Below are 16,702 nucleotides of genomic sequence, written 5' to 3'. Positions count from 1 at the left end.
CTGGGGTCTGAGAAAACCCAAGTGGTGTCTGTGCTTCCCAGAAACAGTGAAAATCTGCCCATGGTGATGGGCACATGTGCTGGAGTTCATACCAAGGTTCACCCTAGGAAGATGCAATGGTGCCTGGGGCAGCCAAGCCCACATCTAGCTAAAGTCAATTTTTAGCTTTATAACGAATGCTCCAACCACATGGATTTATAGAAAAAGCCCTAGAGTGAGGGTAGAGCTTTGGTGAAAATTTCATGTGGGCCTTTGACTCAGTTCAATGACCTATTTATTCTGCTTGGGTCCAACCCACGTGACTTTTTTGGAAGGTTCTTGTGACATGGTAGATGCAAAATGTCTTTGTTCACTATAGAGGCCTCTGCAGACAACCAGGATTTAATCCAACAAACATTTATTGAGCAACTGCTATGTGCTATGCACCACGCCGAGTGCTGTGATGGACACAGATGAATAAAACAGTGCCTGCCCTGGGCAAGCTCACAGTCTAGGAACGGACATAGGACGAGTGCACAAGTAGCTATAATACAAGGCAGAATGTGGTAAGTGCCATGAGAAAGTTACAAATAAAGTGCTGTGGTGGTTCCGTGGAGGGAGAGATCCCAACTGGTGGGGCATGGGGGGCTTCGTGGAGGGTGTGGTCTCTGCACGGGCCTTGGAAGAACTCAAGAGCGATGCAGAAGATGAGGACTGTAAGGCCAAAGGCACAGAGCCAGGAAACATGGCACCTTTTCCAGTAATGACAACGCTTCTGGATTGGCCAGTGCAGGGTATGAAGTGGCCTGATTGGGTGCTCTGTAACGGTAGGATAAAGATGGGCACATTTTTCTGGGCCATGGGATCTTATCAAGGATTTTGAAGGACTGGAGGTACAGACCATTGTCCTGCTCAGGGAGGTATGGGAGAGGACACCACTATAAAGGGGTTCGAGGGACAAGTAGAGGCGAGGTAGGGACTAGTCGGAAAGAGTGATGAGGGATTGCATGGAAGAGTCAGTGGTCGTCGTAGGGTCCCAGATTATGTTGAGAGAACCATTGGTGTTCCAATGGGAAGACAAGGGATCATGCAGGGAAGACAGAAGGTCTGCTTAGCTTCAGATGTGTTGAGTTCAAGATGTCAGAGCAGATGTGTAATAGGCAGCATGTTATCCTGGGGCATTCAGTGGAGCTAAACAGCTAAGCAGAGTGGAAGGCGTTCTTTGGGTGGTGGTAGCTAGGTCTGAAGGAAGGCATGGAACTTATGGTTCACCGTGCATGGGTCTGTGGGGAGGGTCTTATTGGAAGGAATGGCTACTTTGTGGTACAGGGAGAAGAGAAGGAAAAATGGGCTGATCTTTCTTGACTCCCTTTTCAGCTCAAGGTAGGAGTGCCAATAAATACTCATAAATACATAAATAAATATATAAATAATGGTCATGGAAGTTGGGATGGCAGGGGTAAAATCTTAAGAACAGAGTGTCTTGCCCAGGAGAGTTCACCGTAGAGCTCTGCAGTGAGAGAGGCCTTTTGAGCTAGCACATGGATGACACTGAGATGCTGGTCCCAGCAGTGGGCTAGGAGGGGACACTAAGGTGTGGTCAGGGGAATTGGTGGCAATAGGGACTGGAGACCTTGCCAAGGACTGGAAGTGGAGGAATTAAATGAACAGCAAGAGGGCCAGTGAAGAGACTGAGGGTGTGAGAGGAAAAACTCCCTGGCCAGAGGGACCTCACTCCCACGGAAATGGGAGAATGAAGGTTAAGTGGGAGGCAGAGGCCAAGAGATTCTGAGGAAAGGTCTCTGTCAAACACCTAGGGTTTTGTGTGTGTGTGTGTGTGTGTGTGTATGTGTGAAGGCAGAGGTTAAGGGTAGAGTCGCTGAGGGCTGGAAGTAAATGGGGGCCTGGTTAGCTTACGTGAATAGACTGAGGCGGTGACTGATAGCCAAAAGTAGAGGGGACCGACCGACCGAGGCTTATGTGATGCTATGATTGATTGTAGTGCAGCAATAAGGCTAAGAGTGCAAGCTGTGCCTTCTGGTGGCCAGCCAGGGACAACCAACCTATGTTAAAGACTTCAATGGAACCCAGTCCCAAGTGAGTTCTCAGAAGGCAGTCAAGGACACTTGGCTGCTGGAGAAGAACAAGGATAGGAAACACTAAGGCCCACAGAATTCTTGCTGCTATATGCTCAGATCATTTTGACAGCCTAGGTCCTGTTGAGTTAGGGAAAGGGCATATACAGGTAGTCCTGGGATTGCTGACTTTTTCCGATCACGTTACATCCTGCTTAAGTCTAGTTAGACTACTGGCTCTCTAATTCCTCTGCAGGGAGAGGATTCTAGGTGGCGCTCAGGGTCACCCCCAGAACCTGACCTCTGGGCTGTCTTCATGATTCCACATGGGATGTTCGGACATCCAAGGGCTTTGCTAATACAAGACCCTGCTGGTGATTTTACCTATCCCTCCAGGGCGCTGCAAACTTAGAAATTAAATGTCTTCTGGAGCCTTTGAGATCCTTAAGATGAAAGGCCCTGGAGACATGTAAAATATGGTACTAATTATTTCCACCGTTCATGAGGAGGCTGAGCCACTCAGTTCCCAGGGAGGCTGTTAGGGCTGTTGCTTTTTTAAATATTCATTTTGTGATGCAAATCCCAAACCACATGCTTCATACTGCAACCAGAATGAAGAGAGAAACATGGAGATGTACAACCCTCACCCTGGTTTGGGGCCAGAGGGACTGTACACGGGGTTAATGTACTCTAGGGTGTCCCTCCATCTCTCTGCTCATTTCCTGTCAGCCATTAATTTAGAGCAAATGTTGTATTCTGAATGGCTGTTGATTAATTACGTCAGACCTCATGTGCTTGGGAGCGGATCTTGATTACATTTCTTAACTCTGTTCACCTTCAAGATAATAGCTCTTTTTCTTATCTTTCAAATATGTTTTAAAGAACCATTATTTATCAGGTGAGGGACTGCATCTAACAAATCAAGCTGCATGAGGGTTTGCTGCGGGTGACCTCTAAGTCCAACCCCTAAGTTATTGGCAGTGAGCCCAGATTTCCCCTGGAGATTATGTCCAGTGTTTGGAACTGTGTTTGGCGTTGGGCTTTGACAAGAAAAACAAGTCTTACGTGTGAATCTTAATAGAGAGGGGGAAGGATTTTGCAAAAACTGTGCAGTCATTGCCTGTGTAGGGGGCGAGGGTGGGCAGGTGTGTAGAGTGGACATTGGAACCTCTCCCAGAAGAGTTGAAAATCTCCATGGTGGAGCTTGGTGTGAGCAGGCATGACTGTCAGGATGGGTGACACTGGCACAGTGGTCTGGCTGCAGGGGACCCTCAGAGTGAAGGACGCGGAAAGCAAACAGAGTGACCATAGAGACCCAGAGCCAGCTGCGTCAAGTCTTCCAGGTGTCCAGGTCTGGGGCTCTGTGCGGTGCCAAGAAAGGTGACTGGATGCGTGTTGAACAGGATGATGCCTATTGTGACTGTGCCCTTCCAAGCATTGGCTGTGTCTTTCTGGTGGTAGGCATGACAGTAGAGTTCCCTCTTGTGACATTCTTAGAGGATGGGATGAAGGCTAACCCGGAAGTTGAAGTCCCAGGATCACTCCTTCCTCAGTTGCTTCAGAGTGCACCCAACAAAATGACTATATTTTGGACACTCTTTTTGTCCTTTTCCGAGGCAGACCAAACCCCTGGAAGGTCTCAAGTTTCTGTAACCATGGTTTAGAACACTCTACCTCTTCAGGACTGTCTGCTGCTCCACTCTCCTAAGTCCTGGGTGGTCCTTGTGTAGTCAGAATATGGGGCTGTCCGTTGAGTTTCCTCCAGCCTCTCTCAATGCCTGCGAAGGCCTGTCTGGGACACAGGTGCTACCCATGCTTGTACTTTGGGCAGTTGCACTTTCAAGTTCATGAACAAGGCCCTCAGCTCTGTTGTGACCGCTGATGTTTGATCTTGTGCCTCTTTGCCCAGTGGAACTCTCCAAGTCTCTCCTCCATGAACTGCACCTCTTTAGACTGGTCCAAACTGTCCTTTCTGGGTCTGGGCTTCCCAGAATCCACATCACTCAGAGGTTCAGGGAAGCTGACAACAGGTGGCTCTCCATTCATCCATGAGCCCAGAGATCCGTCCAACCCAGGAGGCAGGTTCTCATCCAAAGTCATGGGACTGGCTTCTTTGCATGTCAAGTCCTTTTGCCCCCAAAGATGGACTGAGTCTCCATCTGGTCCAGGTGGGTTCTCCACACCTTCTTCCTGTGGCTTATCTGCCTAATGCTAGATGAACACCACACAGTTATAAATACTCAGGTCAATATATATATGCAGGTATAGATATATATATTCTGGTCACTGTTTTACACTTTAACAAAGAAAACCACTAGCCTGCTTGTCCTATTGTTTGTGCCACCCCGACCCCCATCTGCCTGTGGTGTAGCCGGCAGGAAAGTGAGCCACCGAGTCCCATGGGCCGCCATCCTTACGTAGCCCCATCACACTGGCCGACAGTCAGTTTCAATGCCCCCTGCTCATGCAGGCTCTTGAGAGCCTTGAATTCCAGGGGCATGGTGTGGGGGCTGGCCTGGGAAGTGTAGCCATACTTGAGGCTGTCATAATAGTGGTACTTGACAGGGTTCTGATTCTGATCCAGTGGAAAGGGCCAGAAGCCATAGAGGTAGATCTGATTGCAGAAACGTGTAGCTAGGGTATACATCAGGAGGCCAGTCGTCGGTCTTTTTATGTGGACTTTGTTGGTCAGCCAATATCTGGATAAGAAAAAAAAGTTAAAAAAAAGAAACAGTGAAATCTGGGAAGATGGGTCAGTTGGTGAAATGCCTGTCTTGCAAGCATGAGAACCTGTTTGGATTCCTCAATACCCCATGTGAAGGCCGGCCAGTAACCAGTTGTTCAGGGGCAAATGCATGCATTCACACATTCATTCACAAATACACAAATGTGCACACACACACACACACACACATGCATCCACTCACAATATACATTATAAACAAGCACATATGGAAGCGATGAAGAAATGTGTTTGTAAATACTTCCAAGAAGGAAGAAATTCTATTCTGCCCAGCAGCCCACTACCTGCCACACCAAGAACCAGCCACAGACCCCAGGCTTTCTCTCAGAAGATTGACAATGCCTGCTGGTTAAGCATCTGGACTACACCTTGAGTTGTACTTTCCTGTACACGAGTCTGCAAGGTCTGGGACACCAAGATAAAGCCTGGTACCCCAAGGTCACCCATATGAAAGGGTACCTTGTCTTGAACGTAGACCCGTTAACAACTGAAACAGGGTTAGCAGTTTTTTTGTAATGGGCTGAGTGATACTTTTGAACTTGCAACCATGTGGCTTCAGTTATGACTATGAAACACACTGTAGTGAAAGCATGAAAAAGCCACTAAAAACATGCATGGGTGTGTCCAGGCTTGGTCCTGATCCCTCTTAAAGCGTGTTAGTTTCCACAGCACTCACTGCCTTACAGACAGTTCCATTAGTCTACTCCACTTAAGCATGTTATATAGGTAGACATCTTTCTTATCAGTATTCCCAGAAATCCCATCCTCTGAGGCAGCTGACCTTCCCTGACCATGTGACCATGTGTGTAACTTCTCTACAGAGCCAAGGGGCTCTGGGCTGAGATGCTGGATTCTGTCTACACATCTTTCCAAAGATCTGTCACTCAATCTTATTGTCCCTCTTGAGTGGGGAGTCAGTGTTTCCTGCCTTTGGGACTCTGTCAAACGGAGATTGGAGAAACCATGGGGAAGTGCGGAGAGCAGGGCGTTAGATGAGGCATCCCAAGTGAGTGGGGGTACTGTGTGTCTCTGTGTACCTTAGCCAGAACCAGAGCAAAGAAGGGACCATCTGCACTCTGGATGAGGAACCATACCTAGAGTATGGAGGTACGTAATCCGGATGGTTCTGTTGTTAGCTATCTGTGTTTTGAGAAAGTCACTTCTCCCTGATGGACCTCATTTTTCACACTGCAGGTTCCAACATCCAAAGAGAATCTAGAAAATTCCGTACAAGTGAGAACTCTTCTGCTTTATGGATCTAGAGCTCACTCTGAGTGGCCCCTACCTCTTTATTTGCAGTGGAGGCTCTGCGTGTCCCTGTGTGAATGGCTTTAATTCTGTTCCAATGCAGAGGCAGAATTGCTGACCACTGGGCTGGCCTAAAGTGTCTCTAAACCAGACCCAGACTACGATGTTCTGTCTTTTAACAAAAACTTCCATGGGACTGCATCCCACAGGCTCCCAGTTGCCACTCTTCCACTGAAGTGAAGGCTGGTGCTATTCTGATGGCCCCGCTTACGACTTTATCCTCAAGTGAGCCAACTGAATTCATGCTGGAAGTAGAAGGACCCCAGACCAAGGCATTTCCTCATTGTTGAAGGGTAAGACTGTTTTTTTTGTGTGTGTGTGTGTGTGTGTGTGTGTGTTCTTCACATTGATTTTAGCTGGTGGGGAGGGGTGGTGGGAAAGGCTTCTTAGAAGCCCAAGAAACTCTTTTACCCACAATGGCTCTTTCTGTAGCTCAAATAAGGAAAACCGAAAGATTCCAGAGTCAATCCTAGAGGACTTCCTTGCTTCTTTGTTTGGAGGAAGCATTAACTTCTAGATCAGATGAAGTCATGATGCCTAAAGACCCATGTAATTACAGTAAAGTAAGTCATATTTGTAAGGCTTGACCAAATAAAAGGTATTTTGAAGGCCCCCCCAACAACCAACCCCCCCAACAGCACTATCTGTCTGGTGTGATCTGAATGTCATTTTGGACCTTTGGATAGGGGGCTGTGGGCCCAGATGGTCACAACCAGGCCTACGATTCTGGGCACAGCAGGGGCTGGGTGGTCCTTTGGATAACTAACCATGGTTGTTCTGTAAGTCTGTTACTTGGAGACCCTCTTCCTTGTGCCTCTTCCTATTTTATCCTGTCTGAACCTAGAGAATTCCTAGCACCTGGATTTTTGAACAGAGATTCAGATGGAGTGACAAAGAGAACTATGCAGTGGCTTTGGTAACTGCAGCCACAACACAACTGAAGAACAGCACGGAGCAAGTCTGTGGACACAGTGCAGACCTGTTCTTCCTTCTCCATACTGATGAAGTTCCTATGGTGATGGTCCATGGTCCTCCAACGCCCTCTGAAAGACTCCTGGGCATCTCTCGGGAACCTTTCCCTGTTCCTCATGCCATCCAAATTCCACAGGGGATGCTCTGCCAGACCTTCCCTGGTTATACTTCTGGCTTCTCCTTTCCCTCCTTGCAGCAGCCTTCCCAGGATGAGTGGCCACAGCTGTCCTAGACTGTCCCGTAGTGCGTTCCCCTATCAAGATTCTGTTGCCCTTTTGTTCTGGTCTCAGGGTTGTACATGAGGTCAGCTGTGTAATGATTTCTTTCCCAGGCTGCTGGAGTCTCATGGAACTGCAGTGCACATGGGTGCCTTTTCCTTATACTGGGCTCTTGGTGGGTCATCTGGGCTCTTGGTGGGTCATCTGGCTTGCCACCTCTGTGCTGGGGAGCCAGGACTATGAAGAAGTGGATTGTCACTCAGGAGGAGGGAGGGCTGATTTCAGAATGGGGGTCTGTGTTTAGTCTTTCCTCCCCTTACACTGAGATTCCATGGAGCTATGCCTACTTTCTGTGGGTTAGGCAGGGACAAGGATTGGGGTGCCACTGCTCTAAAAGGAAATATACTGAGAATGTGAGGGGCAGCCTATGTGTCCAGGGTCCAGGATGGGGTAATTGATGTCTCTACGTGGCTGGAAACTTCTTTCCTCTGGTCACAGGGAGGCCTGGGTAGATTGAACTCAGAAGTACCATGACTGCCTCTTGGGTCTGCTCTGCTCCCCCACAATGCAAACAGGCCTGGAACTCTAAGGAGGGTTTCTCCCTAGGTCTCCTGAGCAGGAGGAGAGATGAGCCAGGCTGGATTTACATAGGACTCACACTATGTAGCCCTGGGGTTCTCTGGCTCTGAATTGATGGGGGCGGGTAACATCAGCCAGCCTTCCTATAGATAGGATAACTCCATGAAGGACCATGATGCTGGAGACCCTAAGTCAAGTGAGGGATTAATGCCACGAATCCACAGGATACCAGAATTACTTATTGCAGTGACTTGGGTGTTTCTGAAAGGCTGCATTTAGTGATGTTTCCTTCCAACTGTCCCATGTTGCAATATTATTCTGAGCTCTTGAGAAGAATTTCATACTTTGATAAAGGTTCATCCTGTGACCCTTATCCTTCCTCAACCATGATGACTGTTCTTGGTTGTCAACTTGACTACACTGGAATTAACTAACCCCCCCCCCCAAATGGGGAACATCTGTGAGGGATTTTTGCTTAATTTGAAGTAAAAAGATCGACTTCTAACCTGGATCTTTGAGGTGGGAAGATATACCTTGAATACAGATCATTTGAAGCGGGAAGACCCACCTCCAATCTGGGCATGGAAGAAAGACATTTTTACTCTTTGCCTGCTTGCTTTCACTTTGCTAACAAGTCCATTCATTCAGTGGCGTTAGAGCCTACTTCCCCAGGATTCTGGTGTACACTGAAGACAGCTGAGACATCCAGCCTCGCGAACTGAACAACTACTGGATTTTTGGATTTTCCATTCACAGTCATTGTCGGATTGGCTGGGCCACAGTCTATAAGTCATTCTAATAACAATCCTCTCTCTCAGTTCATCCTATAAGTTGTGTTACTCTAGAGAACCTGACTAATACACCGACCATTCTACCCACATTCCACAGCCATGCCCTTCCCACTGTATCTCAACTGGGGTCTGGCCCTGACTTCAGTGGCTCTCCCAGTTCCCTACCCCTCACCCAGAGTTTCACATAGTGGCCATACCACAGACGGAAGCACTAGGTAGGTCTAAGGAGTAGGTGAGGTCTTACTTGGTGAGGGGTTGAACTGGGGCTCCCCTTGTCAGGCCCTCGGATCCCATATGCATGTTTTGTCTTTTGTGGTCTAGCCCTAACACTGCATGGGAGGCCGGGAAGGTGGCTGGTGCTAGCATGTGGGTCTGCCCGTGGGGCTATCTGTTTATTCACCAGCTAACAAGAAGGATGGGCCTGGGGCTGCTTGATGCTGAGTTGGGACTCCTTGGTCACCATGGCACTCTCTGTGCTCAACCGGGCCCAGAGATGGACTTGGGAGGGCCCTGGAGAACAAAGGCTGAGAGCCTGTAAAGAGGCGACTCCCGGTGACACTGCGAATGGGTATGAAGGGACTTTTGGCAGTGATAAAAGTATTTAAAGTGGGGTTGTGTGGCTAACTTCACAATGGTATGTTTACAACTCATCAAACTACAATACATACATTAATAGGCATTGATTATACTCCAATAAAGGGTTTTTGTTGTTATTGTTGTGTTTCTGATTTTCTTTGTGCTTTTAAAGATGACTCTCAGAAGGACAGCCAATGATCGTAGTTCCTCCCACATGTCCTGGGAAATGTTCATCTACCTCAACTGACACACATTCAATAGTGGGCAGCTTGCCCTTTGCTAAGCGAGCCGATTACATTTCAACCCTAACGCAAAGGTTCTTAATTTAGTTGCCCACTGCAACGCCAGGAGCTTTAGGAGATACCTAGGGCCCACTCCCAGGAGCCTACACACAGAGATTCCTATAATGTTCTCCACTAACTCCTGCTCTGGCTAGGTGGTGGATCTATAGAAAGAGCCCAAATACTGGTTACATTTGGAAGGGAAAGGGGAACGGAGGAAATGTCAGGGCAGATGAGAACTCAGCCAGCTCAGCAGCCTGGCAGGGGTAGGATGGGATAAGCTGGGAGTCACGATGTGTGTAAGGAAGAGCGGTGTCCAGCCTCAGTGTTTTCACATACAGGAGGAGCGGCACGGTGGTGACAGTGGCATCTCTAGGGGTGACCAATTTTACTGTTGCTCTGAAGGTTGACACAAAGATTTTCTGTTTTTTTTTTAAGCACTAGAAGTTGGATTTTTTTGGTATAAGTTCTCCAAATTTGAAAATGTTGGTAACTAATTAAAAATGTTTTTAGAACACTGAGGGTATTCAGGGGTAGAACACTTGCTCAGCAGGCATGAGGTTCTGAGTTTAATTCCCAACATTATCCAAAATTTACTTCTTTAAGACTATCCTGTGAGACTTTATTGGGTGGGTCAGACAGAGTTGGTCTGTGCTTAGAGTACCAGCCTCCTCATGTCTTCTTCACTTGGTGAACAGAGGAAAACGTAGTAGACCAGGGAGATTTTCTAGAGCAGAAGCAAGATTCACATGCACACAATTAGACAGAGTTTGGTTGTAAAAATGTGTTTCCCAATCTTGGTCTCTGGGACATTTTTCATTGGTTATTCCATATGGGTCAAGGTTAGGGTGACATGGCTGTAGTTACAACTAGTCTTATTTGTAGACCATTGAGTTGCCCCTAACTAATAATTCCAAGGATGCATGGTGGTATCCTGTGTGTGGACTCACCAATGCTCACTCCCAGAGCAAACACCACCAGGCGCCATCATAGGGATTTGTACTTTTTTTTACTTTCTGATAGTAGGGCCTTAGCAGGGCTTCCAGAAATGTATTTCTTTTCAGGTCAGTAGTGCTATGCCTAGAAAGGGGGGAGGTGAGTTTAATCAATGGGACAGCCAAGCAGCTAGCAGGGGAGGGTGATACACACATGCTACAATCTCCCCACCCCATACCTTTCTCCATCTCCTCCCTGGGTGAGCTCTCTTTTTCTCTTTCCCCAAATTAAGCACATGCATCCCACCTTCCTGGAAATGGTTCCCTGTTCCCTTTGTTCCTCTAGCTCCTCCCTGTCTCAACCTGTTAATTACTATGAGCTTTCTCCCTACTCCTTTTTGGTGCTTAGCAACTGGGGCCATGCCTTATATTCCTTTGTAGGATTCAGTCATCCAGCTCCCTGCATGCTGTACCTGAAGCCCTAGGCAGAGACAATAGCAGTTCTCTAAGACCCAGTGTGTGTCCAACACATTCCAGCATCCTTGTGATTAAGCTGGGCATATCACCAGTTCTGGTGCCCAGTCTACAACAAGAGAGGCTTCTTCTAATTCCCTTCCCTTGATCTGGAGATGGCTAAAACAGGATGTGTCATGGATATCTGAACCACTGATTGGAAGAGAGCCTCCAACAACTCCCATCACATTTGATCAGAGTGAGACACAAACATCTATTGTGTTAAACCACGGGGACTCAGAGGCATTGTAGTTGTAGGAGATCTGGAAATGGTGGTCCTCAGGTCTGCTGTGTGCCATATACCTTCTACTCAAATGGAACTGAAAAGTGGGAAGGTGCAGGGAAGAAGAAAAGGGAAGCTAAGCTTTGGAACTGTGGACCCCAGGGACAGGAACAGAACACAAGGCTCTTCAGATTCAGTGCCAGATTTTTTACCCAGAATCAATAACTGGGAAAGGTGGCAGTGGCCCACAAGGTTCCAGAAAAAATCACAAGTGTGATGGCTCTTGGTGGAGGGACCCACATACTCCCGGCTTTGCCTCCAGGGTAAACAAGACCTCCTGAGCCATGTCTGACAGGGGCGCGGGAGCTCCATTTAATGAGCAGCTTGTAATAGAAGCTGACTGTGTTATATAGGAGCAGATCATTCTAGATTTCCTTTCTGTCTCCTCCATCGCTCTCACCAATTTAGAGACTGTGTGTGGCTGACTTCTAGATGATTCCTTTCCTTGGGATAACAGCTGGGTGTTAAAACACAAACTAATTAATTTTGCCTTCCCAAACGAGGTTAGCTGGGTGCATCCAGAGAGCTGTATTGACAATGCACCTTTAATATCCTAGTCTTGAGATTTTAATTAGAAGGCAAAGTAATTTCAAAGACGGCAGTAATTATTTTTCAAATTGGCCACCTCAATGACTGTGATGGTTAAGCACTGTATTTTATGAGCACGGACAGCAGTCAATGAGGATTGCCAAAATCCTTAATCTCTAAAGTGCTTCCTTCCTTAACTGGATTCTTGGGTACAGGATGTGGTGAGAATAGTGTCTGCCACTGGTTAGTGGATGTCCCCTAGTTGGGACAAAGAGGACTTCCTCCAAGAAGCTAGTAACATTGTGGGGCAGGGCTCATAATGTCCTTGTGGGGTAGGAATGTTTCACAGGGAGATGTGAAGGGCATTTGGTGATGCTTTGTAGGAGACTGGAGCAGAGCATGGATACAGTTAGGATACTGTTTCCCCATCTTCTGCATCAGCACCCTCAGCCCCGATCCAAAGATCTCACAGTCTATTGCTGTCCTTTTCTTGGCTGTACACTCAGGTCTCTGTTATCTCCTGGTTTATATCAGGATGAATCTGCCCATTTTGTATGACAGATAAGTTCTGGCTTTTATCTTAGAATCTGGGGCTGTTGTCAAGAGTTGGTAAAGAGTTTAGTTGATAAAGTGTCTGCCTTGCAATCATGAGGACCTGCCCTTAAACCCTCCAAAAGCTGGGGTCAGGGGGTAGACTAATCTTTGAGTCTTAGGTCCTGCACTGAGACACTCTCTCAAAAAAGCAAGAAGGTAGTTGGCACCCAAGGAAAGGCACCAAAGGTTGATTCTGATCTCCACATACACACTTTTGGATGCATACTTACACACATATGCATGTACCAACACACACGCGTGCACGCGCGTGCACACACACACACACACACACACTACTGAAGCTGAAGGAATGGACAAGGCTTCTGGTCTCTAGGTGTCTAGCTCTCCAGGCTTAGCTACACCAATGTTTTATCTAAGCTCAAGTATACCTCAAATATGACCAAGCTACCAAAAGTTTCAGTGATCCTGTGAGTACTTAGGACAAAAGCAATACCCCCAGTCAGGTGGGGTATACCAGGCATCTGAGCCTGCAAACCATCCTCCTCATGACTCTGTACTACCCAACTGCCCCTGAGGCATCTTGGTTTCCTCCAAAGCCCTTTCCTTTGTTTTTGATCAGCCACTCTTGAATGTTCTCAGTTGCCATGCCATTTTCTGCTGAAGCCTTCAGAGCCTCCTTGGATGGCTTTGGTCCTATGTGCTGATTCCCCTATCACAACACCTACCATGTTACACTTTAATTACTTGTTTGCCCTATCATTTCCTCCCTGCCCTTCTAAATTCTGTGAGGGAGTTGATTGACTTCCTGTTTTCGTGTAACCCTAGATCCCAGTATAAGTTGTTCATGAAGGGTATACTTCACACATCTCTAATGATGCCTGGTCAGCTGAGCTCATGGGTCACTGTGGGGGCACTGCCAAGAGAGGTGTATGGACTCACTCAGTTTGATCCAACCTATCCAGGTGGACCAGGACTTTGCATGTGACAGGACAACTCCAGTACAGACAGCACATTGCTTCAACAAAGGAGTAAAAAACATGATGCTGGTTATTTGAGGGGGTCCCTCCTGCTACAAAGTGGGTGCCTTGGGTATAGAGAGACTGTGTTTCATTCTTAAGTATCACCCATGACTCTAGAGGGCCAGGGGGGCTCCAGAAAGACGATTTGTTGAGAGCTTAAACATTGCAGTCAGAATCTAGAGTTTAAACTGATGCCACATAGGAACAAACAGATTTTATTCAACCATGTTCATAATCAAAAGAGTCCAGTTTCAAACAGTAATCAAATGTCACTTTTCACTGGATTGGTAAAGATGACAAACGTTGATAGTACGTATTTTGGAGAGGTTATGGGAAAGCAGGTATTTTCAATAGTTGTAGGTGAAAGTAAATTGGTACCTGCCTCTAGGGAGGACAATTTGGTAATATCCATAAAAATCAACAAGGCATATATCTATATCCCTTTTTTTTTTTTTTTTTTTTACCAAAGACACCTCTAAAGGGCAGCCCACAGATGCATGTGTGCTAGCAGAACTCAGTGATGGATGGATCCCTGACTACTGCAGCGAAGACTGGGAACAATGCCTTTGCCTACACAGGTGATGAGCCAGATGTACCGCGTGTGGCCAGGCAGCTTAGCGGGACCATGAGGTGCTGCGCATCCATATGGGATAATTTTTGGCGTTTAGAAAGGTGTGAGGGAACACAATTTCCTCACGTGTAAAAGGAGACATAGACACAGAAAGTCTCCTGGAGGAGGATGAGAGATGAGGAGTTCAACTTCCCTTTCTCCTAAACTTCTTTCGTATAATCTGGATTTTTCTTTTTACTATGTGCACTGTCATTGAACATCACACACACATACACACACACACACCCTATCACCACCACCATCACTACTACTACACAAGCACATAACATGTACACAACTAAATAAATGCCCAATATACTTCCAGAAAGGTAATTCTAGTGCCTTGACTACCTACCCACTGGAGCAGCCTGGAACCAGCAAAGAGAAGAGCATAGACTGGGATGCACACTCAGGCCTGGGTGGCATGCCTGGAGAGAGTGTCCCTGCTCGTGCTGGACTGTCCCTTTGTTCCCTGCACCTTCCATCCTCTCACCCAGCCTGTTCCCTGGCCTTCAGTCTTTGTTCACAGTGACAAGTAGGAGGGCCCCTGCACTGACTGTACCTTCTGATCCCTGGCAGGAGGGGACCTGACTCAGTGCCATCCCAAGACCAGGCTGGGCATTCCTGGTACTTAATTTGGCACCAATTCACAGGGTGTCTTCTCGGGGCCAGCAGGCTGCTGCCCTGCTCATCGGGTGGCCCTCTCTGTAGGCCACAGCCTGCCCAGTTGTTGTAATTGAATTAGAACGATTCAGGACAAAATGCTGACTACTTTCCCACCTACTGTGCCACACTTAACTGCCTGACTGTCCATCCACTCTGTTACTCTCCTTCCTGGCCAGCAGCCAGCCAGGGCACTGGGCCACCCTACTGGCTGGCAAAGTCCTTGGGAGAGCTGCTCATGGTAAGTTCTTGCTGGCACTCGGCAGAGCTCTGCCAGCTGCAGGTTTTGCACAGTGTTGTCTGCTGCCCAGGTCACTATCTCAACTGGGCTGGAAGCTGCTAAGCGCATCGAGCCATTGAATCTAAGAATTCTGGAGTGGGGTGTAACTGTTAGGGGTTGAATTGTATTCCTCAGATTCATTGGTTGAAGTCTGTCCTGCCCAACTCTCAATACCCTGGTATGTGACCTTATTTGATGATAAGATCTCATAGAAGTATCCAAATTAAAATTAGTCGTTAGGGTTGGCTTTAATCCAAGGTATCTTATATCCTTGTAAATGGGAACGTCCGTGCTATGTGAGTGTGAAGACAGCCATCCTCTGACAAAGAAGAGAGACTGAGGTAGATGTTTCATAGCCTTCATGGGGGACCAACACCTAGAGACCAGAAGCCTTGTCCATTCCTACAGCTTCATTTTAATTCTTGGGTGCCCAGCCTCTAGAGTTATGAGACAACCCATTTCTACAGTTTAACCATCTCAGGCTGGTACTTTGCTCAGGCAGCCCTTATTGAACCATGTACCAGCTCTGTGTAAATGACATGGATTCCCCTCTTCACAGCCGGGTAAGGGGCCTCTCTCTGCCCAGACATTTCAAAAGATGCTGAGTTCATCACTTCCTAAAAGGGCCATCTTGTTGCCGAGGCTCTCAGGTGTTGGCATGTTCTAACCTTTGGCCAGGAGGCTTCCTCCCACAACCCCTTCCCTCCAGCTACCCGGTAGCCTCACAGGCTCAATCTAGTAGCCCCTCAAGGGCTCTATTTCACCCATCTAAAGCACCATGGTAGCTTTTAAGTGTCTGATGAGAGCCGCTGACTGAAGGAAGGTGTTCTCATGCTCCCTGGTGCCTTCTCTCCCAAGATGTTTCAAGTCCTCTGTTTTTCTGCTACTGTGGTCTTTTTCCAGTTGGGTACCCCAAAAGCACATGTGACTCTTCAAGTGGGATCTGGCCAAGTAGAGTAAGAAAGTGATCCCTGGCCTTCCTAACACTTAAAGGGTGTTAAAACCACCTCAGCTGTGTCTTGAAAGCATGGAAGCCTTGTGGGTAGTCATTTGTCCACTCAGTTTCAAGTCATTATTGTTTTCAGCCTAACTGGAGAGTTTTGGATTTATCAGAATTCTCAACTTAGGTTTTACTCTGAGGTTGACTACTGAGACTTCCATTAAAACCATCTCACTTATGAATTTGCTAAGGGAACCAAAAGTGACCCCATTTGCACCACTGGCAAAAATGGAGACAGGGTCTGAACCTGGTGGCAGGGTCAGGGAGGTCCCAATAAGGTCAACATAAGCATATGTGATGAATTAGCATCCTTGAAGGGATGGTGGTCATTAGAGAATGGTTGGCCGGTCTGTCATGGTGCCAAGGAGGACCTCATCACCATAGCTGACTTACACCCTGTGTTCGCAGACCTCAGTGAACCTGTCTGCTCTGTCCCTTCAGTCAGGGACCCTGGGACAGCATGTCCTGCTGTTTTCTGGTGAGCACACCTATTTGCGATGTTTCTCCCTACCTTCCAGTATGAATCCCGGGATGGATAACCATCCTATACTCAGGCTCATTGGTGTCTGTAGTTTCCCATTTTTTTTTTTTTAATCAGAGCCAAGATGGCTGCCCCCACTGCCTTTCCAAGTCAGCTCAGTTTAGAAGAGACCATGGCCAGCTGCTCAGAGGGCCTAACTGCGGTGTCATCTGGCCTCCATTTATTGGTGTCAATGGTCCTGAAGTTTATGCCGTGCACCAGAATCAGGAGAGCTCAGGAGTTCCAGATCCTCCAAGTCCTCACAGACCCTTGT

The 16,702-nt window shown here is 47.5% G+C and overlaps 1 protein-coding gene across 1 annotated transcript in view; it reads right to left on the bottom strand.

Annotated features, from left to right (window-relative positions):
* Positions 1 to 380: 380 nt before the first annotated feature.
* Positions 381 to 16,702, bottom strand: part of St8sia2 (ST8 alpha-N-acetyl-neuraminide alpha-2,8-sialyltransferase 2) — a 76,263-nt gene continuing 59,941 nt past the window's right edge. The window contains exon 6 of the mRNA XM_005084542.4: positions 381 to 4,753. Within this exon, the coding sequence (XP_005084599.1) occupies positions 4,468 to 4,753 (286 nt within the window). The 3' untranslated portion in view covers positions 381 to 4,467. The remainder of the gene's footprint in view (positions 4,754 to 16,702) is intronic.

This window comes from Mesocricetus auratus, unplaced genomic scaffold (genome assembly GCF_017639785.1).
Source record: "Mesocricetus auratus isolate SY011 unplaced genomic scaffold, BCM_Maur_2.0 Super-Scaffold_4256, whole genome shotgun sequence".
Taxonomy (NCBI): domain Eukaryota; kingdom Metazoa; phylum Chordata; class Mammalia; order Rodentia; family Cricetidae; genus Mesocricetus; species Mesocricetus auratus.
Note: the sequence above shows the minus strand (reverse complement) of the source record. Positions and strands in the feature narration are given on the sequence as shown.